Source organism: Chaetodon trifascialis, chromosome 20, assembly GCF_039877785.1.
Source record: "Chaetodon trifascialis isolate fChaTrf1 chromosome 20, fChaTrf1.hap1, whole genome shotgun sequence".
Lineage (NCBI taxonomy): Eukaryota > Metazoa > Chordata > Actinopteri > Chaetodontiformes > Chaetodontidae > Chaetodon > Chaetodon trifascialis.
The window spans coordinates 21,723,176-21,739,411 of NC_092075.1; the positions used below are offsets into that span (position 1 = coordinate 21,723,176).

Below are 16,236 nucleotides of genomic sequence, written 5' to 3' on the forward strand. Positions count from 1 at the left end.
GCGTCACTTCCGTATTTTAAGTGTCACAACTCTCTTTTTCAACGGCACTGGTCACTTGGAATTGACAGCCAATCAGATTAAACGCTACGTAGTGGACGTAACACTAGGGTGCATCCCAGGTTGTATGGTACGTGTAGTGTCGCCACTCATGTCGATTATTCTAAACCTGCCCATGTGTGTTACCGTGTGTCTAAACATGTTTTGGACCTGAGGAGTGTGACGCAGCTTTAGAACAGTTTGAGGGAAACGTAATGGGCGTCAGAATAAGGGATACGCAGTCTCTTACGCTTTGTGAGTAAGATGCTAGCTACTTTAGCTTTTTTAAGATCAGATGGTAACGTTGGAGCTAACCTTACCAAATACGGTTATTAGGATAACACGCTCTTAGTTAAAAGGCGAGTTAACTGTCGTTCTCGTTGATTAGTTACTTGCTTGTGGAAACACTCGACTTGGAAACTAATATCATTAAGTTAGAAGGGTCACCTAACAGCTCGGTGTACCTGTGACCTTCCTGACAGCAGGGTGTGTTTTTTGACTCCCCGACTTGTGTGAATGGACATAAACGACATGTGAACCAGCATGGCAGCACCGAGCAGGACCCTCACTGAACACTTTTAATCGGACATGTCATTGAGTCTCTGGTTGTGTGTTCACCTACAAGAATGACTGGCCGCTCAGTGGTGTGCTTTGGGAATCGAGCTGTCAGCCTGCTGTACGGAAGCTCTGTTCGCTCCCTCCACACTTCAGTATGTCACAGTTCATCTCAGCCAAAAGCTGGATTCAAACCGGAGAAAGTGGCCGTGGTGACGAAGACGACGCGCTATGAGTTTGAACAGCAGCGGTATCGCTATGCAGGACTGTCTGAAGAGGACCTGAAGCAGCTGGTAACGACTGCCTTTCACTTTCACCTGCTTTGACCTCTCACTTAAAACAAACAGCTGATTTCAGTGAGTGTTGACGTGCCTGTTTTGCAGCTTGCCATGAAGGGCTCCAGCTACAGCGGCCTTCTGGAAAGACACAACATCCACACTCATAATGTGGAACACATCGTGAAGAGCCTGCGGTAAGATGTGACCCGTCACAGCCACATTCCTGAGATCCAGACAGGGGAGGCTTGTTGTTTGCAGCTGGGACACTGTTTGTGAAAGCTAGTTTCTAATTCTGTGTTTGCAGGAGAGAAGGCATTGAAGTACGAGTGGTGAAGAGAGGGGAATATGATGAAGACGTCGTGCGATGGGCAGATGCCATCATCTCTGCTGGAGGTGTGTATTTTAGATGATGTGTTTTTGCAGTGTCATGTACTCCAGCCTCCAGAGCCTGTGACAGTGATTCATGACAAACACAGTATGTAGGCAGCACATTCCATGAATTCCACCTGAGTTAAGATTCAAATATGTTGGCTTTTATGGTCATTATCTCTACCATCTGTCTGAAAAAGTGAACGCTGATTAAAAGAATCTTCCTTGAACGCTGACTGCTGTGTCCAGGTGTGATGGACAGAATGGGCAGGACTTTAACTTATTCAACCCAGAGGGCAAAAAGTCACGTGAACAAAGGCTTCGAACACACAATACAAGTTCTCTAACTGCAGTTTCTTTTGTTAGGTGATGGGACAATGCTACTTGTTGCCAGTAAGGTTTTGAGCAAGGACAAACCAGTTGTTGGAGTAAACACGGACCCTGAGAGGTAAAACACTGAACAGCACTTTTCGGGAAGACCTTGGATTATTAAATGTGTCAAACAGTTAGACCTGATCTGCTGCAGCTGTTTGAAAAGAAAAACTCCTCGGGAAGTTAGACCAGAAGCTTAAAATATCATCACTTTGTTACGATTTAACAGTCCTCTCATATTCAACTCAGTTCATTACATTTCTCTCTTTCAACTAAAGGTCAGAAGGTCATCTGTGCCTGCCTGTGCGGTACACTCGTGCCTTCCCAGAGGCTCTGGAGAAACTCTGTCGTGGGGAGTTCAGGTGTGTAGCTCTCCACACACAACTTTCTGACATATTCTACATTCCACTGATGCATGTATAAGATTCAGTTAAAACCCTGTCAGCCTGTTCTCACTGTGTTCATTATTGGCTTCAGAATATAACTGTACAATATTTGAAAGATGGTCTGCTGGTTTAGTTGAAGCCTGGTGGTGCTCTGTAGAGCAGATCTTATCCCCTCAGCTCTCCTGTGCTGTGCAGGTGGCTGTGGCGTCAGAGGATCCGTCTACACTTAGAGGGCACAGGGATCAATCCCACTCCAGTGGACCTGCATGAACAGCAGCTGAGCCTGGAGCAGCACAGTCAAGCTCACCGCATCACCACCATGGACATCCAGCAGAGTATGTCTCTACCACTCATCATGTGTCCCTGTCCCTGTCCCTGTCCCTGTCCCTGTCCCTGTCCTCCTGTCTGCTCTCTCGTCTGACTGACTGTTGTAGATTGGGGTTAGATTGGCTATAACGGACTGACAGTGACCTCTAATTAGTAACTTGATCATTATTTAAGTTGATGTTTTTGTTCTACTACTAACTGAGTGATATCTGATTTCTCAGAGACAGGAACACTCCATGAGAGCTTCTCCAAGCCCAGCCTCCTCCCTGTCAGAAGCCTCAATGAAATCTTCATTGGAGAATCTCTGTCCTCCAGGTAACACTGTCATGCAAACTCATGCGTGTAACTCCTTCTAAACATAGTGGACCTGTGTCTGTGTGCATGTTGAAACCCTCATTAAGCCCCAGCCCCTTCATCACCACCATGCTCATCCCTAAGCCACTCATCAGCAATCTCTGTCCACCACAAGGTGAAGTTGAAACCCCATGTTAACCTCTTGTTCGACAGGGCTTCCTACTATGAGATCTCTGTGGATGATGGCCCATGGGAGAAGCAGAAGAGCTCAGGACTCAGTATTTGCACAGGGACAGGATCCAAAGCCTGGTAAATTTTACACCACTCAACTTTCAGTCAGAGCAAATACTTAATCAGCTGTTGAGCAGTCTCACCATTCAGGCTCTTCCAGCTGCTGGAGGAACTGCAGTTCCCAGGAAGCCAATCATTACCATTTGTTTTGGGTCTATCCAAAAGTAATCACACTGTGTGTAAGATCCGTAGAGAATTAGTGGGACAAAGGTTACCTGAGATGAACTCCTTTTAGGGCTTCTGCATTCAACATCTATCAATACGAAAACACAAACATATTTATTTGGAATATTGTGTGTCGCTGCCAGAAAAGCAGTTCCACTCTGCTGGATGGTGACCTTTCTGTCTTGGTGTCCACAGGTCATATAACATCAACAAACTTGCTGAACAAGCTGTGGAGGAGGTGCTGAGAATTGGTAGGTGTGTGCAGGTTTAGATGCTAAATTCTGTGTGAAACTGAACCAAAGTCTAAAGTAAAGCAGACTCTTTCTCTGAATACGTCACCTGACTTCACTGACAGCAGCATGTGTGTTTCCTCAGGAAAGTCCCAAACAGGTCTTGATATCCCACTCAACCACAGCTTTATTGAAAAAGGTGAGCTAATAATCACCCTCTATTATTGTTGTGCATTTTTGAGCACTTGCTTTTATTTAAGGATGGTATCTGTGTGTGTTCAGTTACTGATGAATACAACGAGTCTCTGGTGTTCAGTCCGGACGACAGACGTTTGTTCTACAGCATCAGGGAGCCCATCGTCAACAGAGTCTTCTCCAGCAGCCGGCAAAGAGGCTTCGTCAGCAAGTCAGTGAGCGTTCCTCAGTCTCACAACAGCAGCTAAGAGTTCACGCTGTACAGAAGCTGTAAAGATGTTCCTGTTTAATGTTGGTCTTCAGGGTGTGTGTCCGCTCACGGTGCTGGGATGCCTGCATGGTCGTCGATGGCGGGACTTCATTCGAGTTCAATGACGGTGCCATCGCTACAATCAGCATGAGTGAGGAGGATCAGCTCCGGACAGTCCTGCTTGAAAACTGAGATGAGCCCAGAGCAAACAACGCTCGCCTGCTTTCTGTCCAGTGTTCAAAGGGAAGTACCAGTTTTTAGGTGTTAGCTCCCACAAATGTTGAATATTTTTATACCTGGAGGAAAATGGTATTAGTTTGTTTTATTCAATATGTGCATTGTGAATTTTCCCAAATGATTTCCTGATCAGACTTTTTTTTCTTTTGATTTTTAATCTGCATCCTACTATCTGAAGGTTTTAACAGCTTCGAATCTGTTTTGTACACATCATTTATTCTCCCTTCGTGTCTGCCCTTCAGCCGTCAGTGACTATGAACAGAGAGGAAAGATCAGGTATGATGAGGGCTTCTGTTAATAGACAGAAAATTCATTGCTTAGATATATATCTGTTTCTGATTACATGTTGGCCCATTTTGTTTGGAAGAGTGACTGAGTCTGGCCTTGATGATGTTGCCTGTCTGTGGGGATCAGATACAGTGATGTGCTCTCACACCTGTGTAGCCACTGGTTAATGACTTAAAGGATCAGAATGACAGTTTTCTATTTTTTTATTGTCTCCACAATTCTCTGACTTTCTGATCTACCCTTTCAGAAGTGGATTCATCTGCATTTGGGGCAGTAGGGCGGTGTGTGTGGGACTGAGTCAAAATAAACTACAGTGTGTGTGTTCATGGTAATGGAGGAACGTGTCACCCAGTGCAACAGTGTGACTCACTGATGTGTTTTCAATAGTTTTTGGACAACACTGGAGCTCTGTGGCACAGAGGAAGAAGAGATTTTTGATTTTGATTTTTGAGAATTGTTGATTCTAAGAAAAATGTTGAATATTAGCAGACTTATCCTCTCAAAAATCCAATTTGAGCTGAAAGTACATAAAGGTGTATCTGTATGGTGAGCTGAAAGCACAGTGGCTGTTTATTATGGCTTGTTTGTTGACTAAAGATATTTTTGGAACATAGCTTCTATTTTTTTCTACCTGTTGGAGAGGAAAAAACAAAGTGCACCAAAAACAGAACTCCTTGCTTCAGGGGCATTTTGCTCCATGTTAGGTCAAAATCTTTTAATCATTTAATATGTCACAAGACAGGAAAATTAGCTTTGGAGGCGCTGCTTCAGCAGCAGCGTATGCCTGTGGTGGACATGCTTCAGAGTGAAACTCAGAAAGTGATTCTAACAACACCGACTGAAACCAGTGAAGTCATTTGACTAAATGATAAAGACACAGTGCAGTCAGATCATTTTGAATATTTCATTCAAACCTAGAAGGTTCTGCTTGATGTGAAAGACATTTGTGGGGCAGCTGTGACACCCCTGGACTGGACCAGCAGGGCTTTTTGAGGAATAGTTTACACAAAGACCAGGATATTGCAATATGTGTGCCAAAGGCAGGTTCTTTATTAACGTGCTGTCAGTATGTGTTTTGTTTTTGAATCAGATAAAGTGGTGTGAAAAAGAAATGCTTCTGTGTTCTTATTGAAACTCATTATTGCCTCTTTCTCACCTACAGTAAAGTTACTACCAATGAGCTGTTAACTGTTTGTCTCTGGACAAAGAAGTGCAGGTCAGTGGAGACTGTCAGTGGTTGTTTGTCTGTCAGCCCTGTGATGAACCGGCCGCCTGTCCCGCCTGTCCCGCTCACTGTCAGCGTGGATCGTTTACAGCGCCCCCTCCACGACCCTCTGTGGGATAAGTGGCTGTATATGGTGCATGTTAACTGTGTGAGTGGGTAGACTGATAGGGTCAGCTAACCAGAAAACGTGTTCTGTTCATGCACAAAGTGTTGGTTCTGTTCAGGTGTGAGATGTCACACTCTGGGAACTGTTTTCACTGGGACTATTTGTTTGGTGGAAAGTAGTTCCAGTGTTGCCTGTCAGATTTGTTAATTACTGACAGACACATGCATTCTGTGAACACGTTAATATTGAAATGAAATTCCCTTCATCTGCTTTTTTTCATATCCAACAGTGAAATAAGAGCGACTGAATAAACACTTTCACTGAACACATGAGACAGGAGGATGAGCACATAATGAAATGAATGAGCCTCAATTCCACTGAGCTGCGTCACTTTCAGGGTCCTGGTATTCCTGCCGACTGGCTGTCATGGATTACTGGGACAAGAGACATGGTTAATGTTAATAAAAATTGTTCTTCCAAATGTCAGCTGACTTTTGTCTCAACAAAATAAAAATCCTTTCAGGGTCCACTTGTGAGCTTGTTCTGGTTTTCATCAGTTCACTTGTCATGTGACTAAATTTGGACTGACCAAAATTCCTTACTTTAGTGACTTTACTTTTTCTATTTGGCACTCGAATTAAGCTTTTTGTGTCAGTGTTTACTTCTGTGGTGTGTGTGGACTCACATTCAACCCAAAATCAGCACACACACACAAAGAACAGTTTGTGTTTTTAGTAACTTCGCTGTTCAGACTTGGGAGAAGATGACCAGTTCACAAGTTAAAACTCATGTTCCAATAAAGTTCAGTCTGTATGACAGTTTATTGAAACAGCGCTGAGCATACAGCACATGTACACGGACATAAAAAAGACACTGGAAAAGCAGCCGGAGAGACGTCACATGTACATTATTGATAACCTGGTCCAGCTGTTACAGCAGCACACGAGACAGTGTGTGCGTGTGCATAACAATGTAGTGTCTGTTCAGCAACCAAGTCAATCAACAGGTTTATCCACAGCTGCTTCGGACATTCAGCATCCAGATTCATTGTTTCGGATTAAAACCTCTTCACTGATTAAAACTGACTCATATCTCAGCACGTTTCTGACATCAGTATAAAAATGTCTGAGGGCCAAACTGTCCCAAATATTGACAGACATCCTACATCTAAGAGGGTCAACATTTCAATCAAGCCTTTTAAACCATGTTTCCCTTTCAAAATGTTTTAAATTAACACATTATTGGAACCTAAAACAGATTCAAAAATCCACAAAAAGTTTGTGTTACCTAACACATTCAAACCAGAGCTGGATTCAACATCCAAATGTGTCCTTAAGGTATTAAATTTCTCTACAAGCTTGCATGTTCAGAACTTAAAGGCTAGTATGTGACCTTCAGTACTGTTAATGGCAGCCAACGCTAAAAGCTTCTTCTGGAGGAGCAACAAACACTGAAACATGGCTCCACCACTGCACGATGGGCCTGGAACACTGCAGGTTCAAACACCCAGTAACAGAAAACGTGAGGGATGTGTGGCGGCTACAGCTTGAACCTCAGCTGACACTTCCTGTTCCACATGGTGCGGTCGCCGAGGGAGCCGGCGAGCCTGCTGGCAGGCGTGGGCCGCGCGATGGTGGAGAACGGCCTGGAGTTGATGGAGACGTGAGGCATCTCCTTCTTCAGAGAGGGCAGGTGGCTGTTATGTACAATGCCGAACACATCCAGCAGGCACAGCATGGGGAACATCTTGCCCAGGTCACTGGAAACATGACACAAGTTCAACTGTGGGCTTCCAAAGTCAGCCACTGAAAAACAGAAGCAGGGACGGCAGCAGGGGAACTCACGTGAGAGCAGCGAGGTGAATGTGGTAGCAGCGACTCAGGGACAGATGCTGCAGATACTTGAGCTGTTTGAGGACGGGGAAGCTGTCAGCCACCAGCAGAGTGCTGTCGCTGTAACACAGGACGCAGTGTGAATACTGGACCACAGACATGCAGAAACATTCATCTGTTGTTTTTTGGCCACTTGGGAGACAGTGGAACAGTCAGAAACCACAGCATCTGACAGAGCATCCCCTTGTAAAGATGTTACAACCTGTTTGTGAGCAGGCGCCTGTTTACACAATCACACCTGATCATAAGAGCATTCAAGAACAGACATGTTAATGTTCAGCATGTACATAATACACAGCAGTAGTATAATAGCATACAGTATAAATAGAAAACAAAAGAACAGAAAACAGGCACTGGGTGAGTCCTCCACACTCTAACATGGAAGAGCGTCTGAAACGGACGACCTGCGAGCTATTAATCATCACACAGATCATGAAGAACACCACCTTACCTTAAATCTAGAGTTTGAATAAGGGGGCATCTGGCCACCAGCACCTTCACATCTGTCAAAACACACAGTACAGTACAGTCAAATCTTTGTGCGTAACAAAGTAAACACAGGAAGTTTAAACTGCACCATAAAGTCCTCCCACTCATCTCAATCTGATCATTTGGCACTGCACGAGCCAGAAGCAAGACTACAGAATCTAAATGTGGAGGCCAAAGACTGATGACACACACTGCTGACGTGTCACAGGTCAGTGTGACACCTGGCTAATAAAGACTGTTTGATGTTTGTGTTGAATAGGAACAGCAGAGGGGCAACTTCCTGGTGACAAGGTGGCAGCCAGGCCCTGACACATGAGTAATCTGACGGACTCAAGCTGCTCTGTGCAACTCTGCCAGAGGCGGAAAGGTGTAAATTCAGAAATATGTACACATGTATTTTTGTGCATATGCATGGTTTCAGTGTGATTAACTGCACATGCATTGGCCTCCACCCTCACAGCTACAGAGATGGCCGTACAGACCTGTTTGCATGTCAATACTTGTGATGAAATTCATCATTCATAAATTCAAATTAAGTCTAGAAATTCACTTTTGACATTTTACAGTGCAATGTGTAGATTTTTATTATCAAGGCCTTGGTATGCTTCAAACTGAGAGCTCGTCAGATCAGCACCCTAAATCCTCTTTCTGATATAGGACCTGATAAGGCCTTTTCTGCATCTTTCTGAAACTGACAATCCAACAAAAGCACCGACAGAGTGATTGGCCAAGAGTATGGCACTTTTCACAAGACTACCTCACTGAGCGAGTTCAGCGTAGCCTTTAGACTCACTGAGGCTTAAAATGCTTGTGACTGGTCACTCATGCTGTGTCTTACAGCACTAATGGTCATGAACTGGCCCACCCTTCAATTACAAAGCGGACAAAAGCCATCGTACTCAGAGTGATTTGTTGGGCCCAGATGGATCTCTATGTCCTCATTTCCCTCCATAAACAGACAAAAATTAATTCAATTCAATTCAATTTTATTTGTATAGCGCCAAATCACAACAGAAGTTGTCTCAGGACACTTTCCATATAGAGCTGGTACAGACCAAGCTCTTTTATCTACAAAGAAACCAACAGTTCCCCCATGAGCAAGCACTTGGCGACAGTGGCGAGGAAAAACTTCCCAGTATGCTATTCCAAGATCGATTTTTTATTTCAAAAGTGAAATACAGTTGGATCTCAACAACGACTCACTTGCTCTGTGATCGCTCTGAATGGAACAGAGCAATGTATGTCCCACGTCCTACTAAAAACTTGTGCAAAGAGCAAACTTCCAGCAGTAGCATCCGTGTGATGTCTGTGTGTGAGAGTCTGAGGCAGTGCTGAAACGCTCGTCTTTAAAATAAAAACGTCTGGCAGTGGTCGTAGCTGGATCTTTGTGTGAGGTGAATGGATGGTGCATTACTATTCCATTCGGTAGTTGTCGTCTATCCTGCTATTAAAAATCATGTCCCTAGCTGCAGTGAGTCCAGACATCAAATGTTACTTCCTACAATTCCTTGGGAACGGCTGCCATATTGAAATAGGGAAGGTGGCAAGGCAGGATGTCTGTCCACAATTGAAATCATGACTCACTGAACTTTCTGATTTTCAAGCAGTTATTGTATTTCTTCTAATAATAATGCAGGTTTATATACCAAAGCACTTTATGTAGCTGAACTTCTCCTACATAATTAGCTTTCAAGTGTATTCTTTTTTTCTTACTGCATGTGAACTGGCTGCCATGATACCATTTATGAAATAGGTGAGACTTCATTAAAAAAAGATAATCAGAACAAACATCTACTGTCTTATCAATTTAAATGTCACTGCATGATTATATAAATGTAATGTACTGCTCGTTTGAAGTGTATATATCGACATTATGTACAGCAAGACTGTTTGTGTGCCTGCAATGTACCATTATGTGCAAATAAAGAAAATGTGTGAAAAGGTTTGTGAATGTTTGAATGGTGCTGAGTGTGTGGAGCATGAATGTTCTTAGCCTGTGTGAGTGATGACCTGCACTAAGCGACGTTTTATCCTCTTGCTACTAAAACAGTCTCCGTACACCAGTGCTAAATACAAAAAGAGCCCTGCTCTACCTGATCAAAAGATTTACAACTACTGCCTGTTTATTGACACTAGCGCTCAACTATCATTAACGGAAATGTACTGGTGAGGAAGCTCAGGGACGACAGTGATAACCAATAATCAACATTTTGTGGCTGATGAATACCATAAATGGTAATTTTAATCTTCCATCCATCCATTTTCTACGCCGCTTATCCCTTTCGGGGTTGCGGGGGGGCCGGAGCCTATCTCGGCTGTCAACGGGCGGGAGGCGGGGTACACCCTGAACCGGTCGCCAGCCGATCGTAGGGCACAAACACACACCATTCACACTCACACTCACACCTAGGGGCAATTTAGAGTCACCAATCAACCTAATGAGCATGTTTTTGGTCTGTGGGAGGAAGCCGGAGTGCCCGGAGAGAACCCACGCATGCACGGGAAGAACATGCAAACTTCACACAGAAAGGCCCGACCTGGGAATCGAACCAGCGACCTTCTTGCTGTGAGGCACGCACACTACCTGCTGCGCCACCGTGCAGCCTCATTTTAATCTTATAAAATGCAAAAATGTGAAGAAGACAACAAATACATGGTTTTAGATCGACAGGTTGGTAATACTTCAGGTCTGGAGATTTCAGGGTAAGTAGGTGATAATCATCAAGCAACATATCTAAAATTTCTTTGAAATGACTTCGAAATTACAACATTTAGCTCAACATGGATTGCTGTGTTTCCAACAGTAAACAGCAGTTTACAGTGACTTGTTGTCCTCTGTGTATACATTTTAAACTACTTTGCTCAACGTGATGTGTTTGATAGTGTTCTTAACGACAATGTTATTAATGAAACCACAAAGCTCAGCAGGCTCTTTCAGCTTTCCTTTTCTGAGCTACATTAACAATCATTCATTAACAATCATTTTCCCTTGCTAAATACTGTGAAGACATTATTATTATTAACAGCAAATTAGACTTTTAGAACGGGAAATTAGTAACTCGATTCTTGATTATGAAGTTGTGTTTTACTAATTAGGAATTCACAGTAGCTAACAATGAAAAACATTTATTTATTCTAATTTATTTGTGTAAGCCCATATTTATGCTAAAATAGGAAAATTAAGCTGCAGCGTCTCATTTCAATTTAGTGACCAGCGGAGAAGAACTTGCACTTTTAATTTGTCAAACATGTTTCAAATACGTTATCAAACACCTGCCATGACATTTGTGGACCTGTAAAATTAAGTGTTACTCAGCAGAGCATTAAGTTAAAGAATACACTGAGTTACGCCTTCAGACCTAATTATTAGCAGAAATGTCATTATTGGAACAGTAATAAAGTAATTTTCTTGCTTATTGGACAGTGATTTATGGTGTATCCTGACTGTAACAACTCTAAATCTGCCACAGCCATTTATGTACCCTCATCTGAAACTGTGGCTTTCAGAAGTAACACGTGAGGTTAGATGTGTCCTGAAAATGACACGACTAAGATAGGGGATATAGATTGAGACAATGCTTTGGTGGTGCAGAGACAGAAAGTGGACTGTTTGGGATAATCATTTGCGTTTGAACAATGCAATAATGGTAACAAAGTGAGTGAACACCAGCATCCCTCACTTACCATCGAGCGTGAGGCTCTCTCTGTAACCGCTGAGGTTGAGCTGAGTAACACTGGAGCTCAGATGACTGACAACGCTCTTCACATGATTATTGCTGAAGTCACACCATGATATGTTCAGCTGCTCTATACTGCGCAGGGGAGAGCAACAAACAAACACACACACAGCATGAGCAAATGGCAGAGGAGGAGGATGGGCTTTGACAGATGGAACAGACAGAGTATCTGACCTGGAGCAGGACGTGAGCATGTCAGCCAGAGCGGGAGCAGAGAAGCCGGAGCAGCCACACAGGTTGAGCTGCAGCAGGTTTGGGTTTTTGGCCAGCGAGCTGAGAGAGAGTGACAGAGCACTAAGTAATCAAATATCATTACATTACATTACATTACAGAGCAATGCTGGCATGGAATGATTTACCTTTTTTTCTGGTCTCAGAGAGTAATGTTATGAGTTTTAAGAAAAAGCTTAAATTGTTTTTATTTACCCAACAAGTATGATGATTATTTTACTGCTTGTATGTTGTGTTATATACATCTGGTTGGAGATGTAAAATTGAGCTACTTGCTTTCCTTTACTATTATGATAACTTAGAAAATGCATTGTCAAGTGATTTTGAAATTAATTGTCAACATGTAGAGCAACAGTATTATCTGTTTAAGTGTTGAGCTGGTGTCTGTGTCATGTGTATTTGTGAGTATGAATGTGAAAAAATGTAAATGTATTTAATGTTTGCTGCTTTTTCAGTTGATGAAATTGATGAGACCCCAGAGAGAGTAGCTGCTGTTAATTTCAGCAGCTAATGGGGATCTAATAAATAAATAAATATCATCCAGCAGGATCAGATGCTCAGGGAAGACCACAGGTGCACACGTAGAAAACAACAGTCAACACACAAACCCAACAATAGTACAACACAGAACATTACACAGGTTTGCAGGTGCTGGAAAGCAGAGCTCTTCTTTTGTGTCTGGCTGGTAAATATGTCATGTATTTTGAGAACTGACTCTCAAATCATTTTCCAATCATGTGAGGATTTGCTGATTTTCTGTTCTATATCACAGTGAATTAAATTGATTTTAACACAGGTTTATTTTTTTTAACACATATTTATTAATCATGTTGTAATTACAGAGCAGATTCTAGAACAGTTAGTGATGTGTGAAATGACATCACCAAGGTTTCCAAGGAGACTGAATGAGCAACACGTTTCACACCTCTGATGAAACGAAACAGGAAATGCGTGCTCGTTCAGTGCTGGCAGTGGGAAGACTGAGTGAGATGGAAACGTACCTGATGATGGTGTCTGAGAGCTGCAGACCCTCCAGGCTCAGACACTCCAACACCCTGCAGCGACAGATGATGCTCTCCAGAGCCGAGGTGGGGATGATGGAGCTGGACAGATCCATGTGAACTATCTGCAGAGGGCTGAACAAAAGAAGGGCAAGACCATCAAGCTGTTTCTTTTTTGTTTTGCTTTTAAAAATCACTTTTAATTTTGCTTATATTCGCAGAGGGCTGCGAAGTGTTTCATGTGGGAAGTCAGACAGTAAGCCATGGAACCAGCTGCTGCACTCACCCTTCGCCCGTAAAGTGTAACTCTTCTACAAAGGAGCGTGGGCAGCGCAGCCTGTGGACTCTGGTCTTCAGGACCTGCTGCAGAGCCGGACCACTGTGGGTCAATCCCTCCAAATCCACACTGCGCCACAGAGACTCATCAAACCTGCAGCAGACACACAGGCAGGATGTAAGGCGGTCACATACTGTACGTAATGTCTCAGTCTGCAGACTCACCCTGCCTTTGACCTGTCACGTTGTTTAATAGCAACATGTGCCGTTCTCTGCTGTCAAGAAGACATACAGCCACATGTTCAGCTGTGTCGAGAAGCGACTTCGCACCAATTTAACCTTTAGTCAGACTTTGAATCCAATTATCTTAACAATAAGGATGCATCACTGCCTGACGTAATCTTTCTGTTCATCCTGATGTTTATGAAACCAGATAACCACAGACAGCCAAAGTAACCCAGTTATGAAGCACATGGGAACATATCTGATTTAACATTTCCCAGAATATGTGAGAGAAGATATGAAAAAAAATAAAAAATATAAAAAAAATACACACACACACACACACACACACACACACACACACACACACACACACACACACACACACACACACACACACACACACACACACACACACACACACAAACTTTGGTTATATATTTGGATATAACTTTAGTAGACAATTAAAATGATTTGGGTTTGGGTGTATGCTCTTTACTAAATCAATTACTTAAGTGACTGCAAGAACATCAAGAATGAAAGTAACAAGAGTGACACTTGGTCAAAAGAAGCAAGAATAGGAAGCAGAGAGAGACTCACGCTAGGCGATGCCAACGCTTGCAAACTATGGACATCCTGAGGAGGTCCTGCAGAGGGAGGTAGAAAAGGATCCTGAGCAGCAGCTCGTCGGGTAGGTGGTCCCATGAAATCCCTGCTGAGGGATACAATGTTGAAAAGGTCTGACAGTTTAACAGGTCGACAAATAGTGCACAGCAGCCGGAGGCTTACAGGAGGTCTGACATTTTCGTCCTACCTGACGTGGACTCTTCTTTCCTCCTCGATCTCCGAGCAAGGACAAACTGGTTGCTGTCGTTCTCTTTGCCCTTGCTGATGAGCCACTGCTGCTTGCGGCTTGGTGACCACTGCTGGATGAGCTCGGTTGGGGTGCACTCGGTGTCCAGGCCCTCGCTCAGGCTGCCTCTCCACTTGCGTTTGTTGATCCTCTTGGACTGAGACAACATGGAGCCTTGAACACCCAGGCAGGGCAGAGACTGCAGGGGCATGCTGGGTGGACGGAGAAAATCATCAAACTCGTTCATATTCAAAATGTTGGTGATGATACGTCCTTTTCTATTAACAGCTCAGCGAAAGATTCGTGAATGACCCAACAGCTAGCTTTACTCCAGAGACGAACCTCTGCCCGCCATATTGATGCAGCTACGAGCGGAGTGACCGCGCAAATTCTTATTTTACAAGAAAACACAAGTACCGTGTCAGTTCCAGTTTCAAGCGATATATACACGTAGAGTTACACTGGATTAGGATTTCATGTTCCGTGTGTACTCTGCAGATTATTAATCCAGGGAGGACACAGAGTCAAACGTGGAGGGAGGCCTGGTTGACAGGAAGGCGCGGTAACGTTATCGATTAATATTAGCTTCAGTTTAACACTAACATGCTCGGAAAGACGACTCACAAACACACTTTTTTATTTTTATCGTTTATCAAGTGTGATTTGAAATTCGTTTGAAGTGTATTGAGAGATAAGTGGCCTTTCTTGAACTGAAGCACAACAGGAATAAAGTTTAAGTGTTTGCTCATTTTCACACGAATGGCCCTGGACGGCATCACTCATACCTTCGTAACTAAAGAAATAAATTATAAATACGTAACAATACCCGTCTCTTGGCATCTCCTCCGAATCAGGTACGATGTGGTTTAAAGAGAAAACACATGAAGACGCTGACTGGTTCCAATGCTGTCCTGCTACTCTTTAAACTGGCCGCCAGCAGCATGGCGCCCTGTATTGGCTACGTCACAGACGTATTACGTCGTCATCTTACGTCCTGCGTCTGGCTGACTGGCCCATGAGGCATTCATGTGTTGCTTGTTTTTTCCCGGTTTTTCATAGTGATGTTGAAAAAAGCGTCTGCAGTTTTTGTTTTCCAAAATAACGTTAATAGAAAAACATGACAGCAAATGTCATCCCATCAGAGGACACTATGCATCTGTTAATGAGCACAAGGCATGGGGTTTATGAGGAGATAAGAATTCAATTCAATTCAATTCAATTCAATTCAATTCAATTCAATTCAATTCAATTCAATTCAATTCAATTCAATTCAATTCAATTCAATTTGTATAGCGCCAAATCACAACAGAAGTTGTCTCAGGACACTTTCCATATAGAGCTGGTACAGACCAAGCTCTTTTATCTACAAAGTAACCAACAATTCCCCCATGAGCAAGCACTTGGCGACAGTGGCGAGGAAAAACTTCCTTTTAACAGGCAGAAACCTCGAGCAGAACCAGACTCTGGGTGGGCGGCCATCTGCCTCGACCGGTTGGGTGAGAGAGGAAGAGCAAGAGAGGGAGAGTGAGACAGACAGACAGACAGACAGACAGACAGACAGACAGACAGACAGAAATGCAGTCAGAGAGAGAGAGAGAGAGACAGAGACAGAGACAGAGACAGAGAGACAGACATGCAGTCACAGTAACAGTGACAGTGGATGTAATAACAGCAGTAGCAGTTGCAGTGGATGTCAGGCAGGGCCAAGGCAGGAGATGCAGCTGAAATCCACAATCCAGATTCAGCCACTGTCCATGGGAACCTGCAAGACGAAAAGCACAGAGACTCCGGGGAAGGAGCTAAGTTAGTAACACGCCGTGGTAGGACATGAAAGCGTGCAGATGGAGAGGGACAGAAGGACAGAGGAGCTCGGTGTATCTTTGGATGTCCCCCGACAGTCTAATCCTATAGCAGCATAACTAGGGGCTGGT

At 43.6% G+C, this 16,236-nt stretch overlaps 2 protein-coding genes across 3 annotated transcripts; one reads left to right on the top strand and one right to left on the bottom strand.

The window, feature by feature from the left end:
* Positions 1-25: 25 nt before the first annotated feature.
* On the top strand, positions 26-6,136 carry nadk2 (NAD kinase 2, mitochondrial). 2 transcript variants are annotated; one of them, XM_070988357.1, is made up of 13 exons: positions 26-127; positions 662-884; positions 975-1,063; positions 1,174-1,262; positions 1,605-1,686; positions 1,889-1,972; positions 2,192-2,331; positions 2,545-2,638; positions 2,831-2,926; positions 3,269-3,324; positions 3,449-3,502; positions 3,586-3,709; positions 3,802-6,136. In XM_070988357.1, exons 2-13 carry the CDS (start codon positions 663-665, stop codon positions 3,938-3,940), a joined length of 1,269 nt encoding a protein of 422 aa, XP_070844458.1. In that variant the 5' UTR covers positions 26-127; position 662; the 3' UTR covers positions 3,941-6,136. The 2 variants fall into 2 exon arrangements, with proteins under 2 accessions (XP_070844458.1, XP_070844457.1); XM_070988356.1 differs by having other exon boundaries at positions 54-884.
* Positions 6,137-6,408: 272 nt separating this feature from the next.
* On the bottom strand, positions 6,409-15,283 carry skp2 (S-phase kinase-associated protein 2, E3 ubiquitin protein ligase). The gene is made up of 10 exons (XM_070989212.1): positions 15,132-15,283; positions 14,267-14,517; positions 14,053-14,164; positions 13,241-13,384; positions 12,955-13,089; positions 11,897-11,995; positions 11,670-11,797; positions 7,948-7,999; positions 7,449-7,556; positions 6,409-7,363 (listed from the first exon to the last, which is right to left on the bottom strand). Exons 1-10 carry the CDS (start codon positions 15,143-15,145, stop codon positions 7,144-7,146), a joined length of 1,263 nt encoding a protein of 420 aa, XP_070845313.1. The 5' UTR covers positions 15,146-15,283; the 3' UTR covers positions 6,409-7,143.
* Between the last annotated feature and the right edge of the window lie 953 nt (positions 15,284-16,236).

What these genes read in the sequence shown, in the direction of transcription:
- nadk2 (XM_070988357.1), top strand. Translation starts at nt 663, where the DNA reads ATGACTGGCCGCTCAGTGGTGTGCTTTGGGAATCGAGCTGTCAGCCTG. An exon ending in TGCCATCATCTCTGCTGGAG is followed by an intron (nt 1,263 to 1,604) that starts GTGTGTATTTTA and finishes TTCTTTTGTTAG; the next exon opens with GTGATGGGACAATGCTACTT. An exon ending in CCACAGCTTTATTGAAAAAG is followed by an intron (nt 3,503 to 3,585) that starts GTGAGCTAATAA and finishes GTGTGTGTTCAG; the next exon opens with TTACTGATGAATACAACGAG.
- skp2 (XM_070989212.1), bottom strand. An exon ending in TTACACTTTACGGGCGAAGG is followed by an intron (nt 13,090 to 13,240) that starts GTGAGTGCAGCA and finishes TCTTTTGTTCAG; the next exon opens with CCCTCTGCAGATAGTTCACA. An exon ending in ATGCTCACGTCCTGCTCCAG is followed by an intron (nt 11,798 to 11,896) that starts GTCAGATACTCT and finishes TCCCCTGCGCAG; the next exon opens with TATAGAGCAGCTGAACATAT.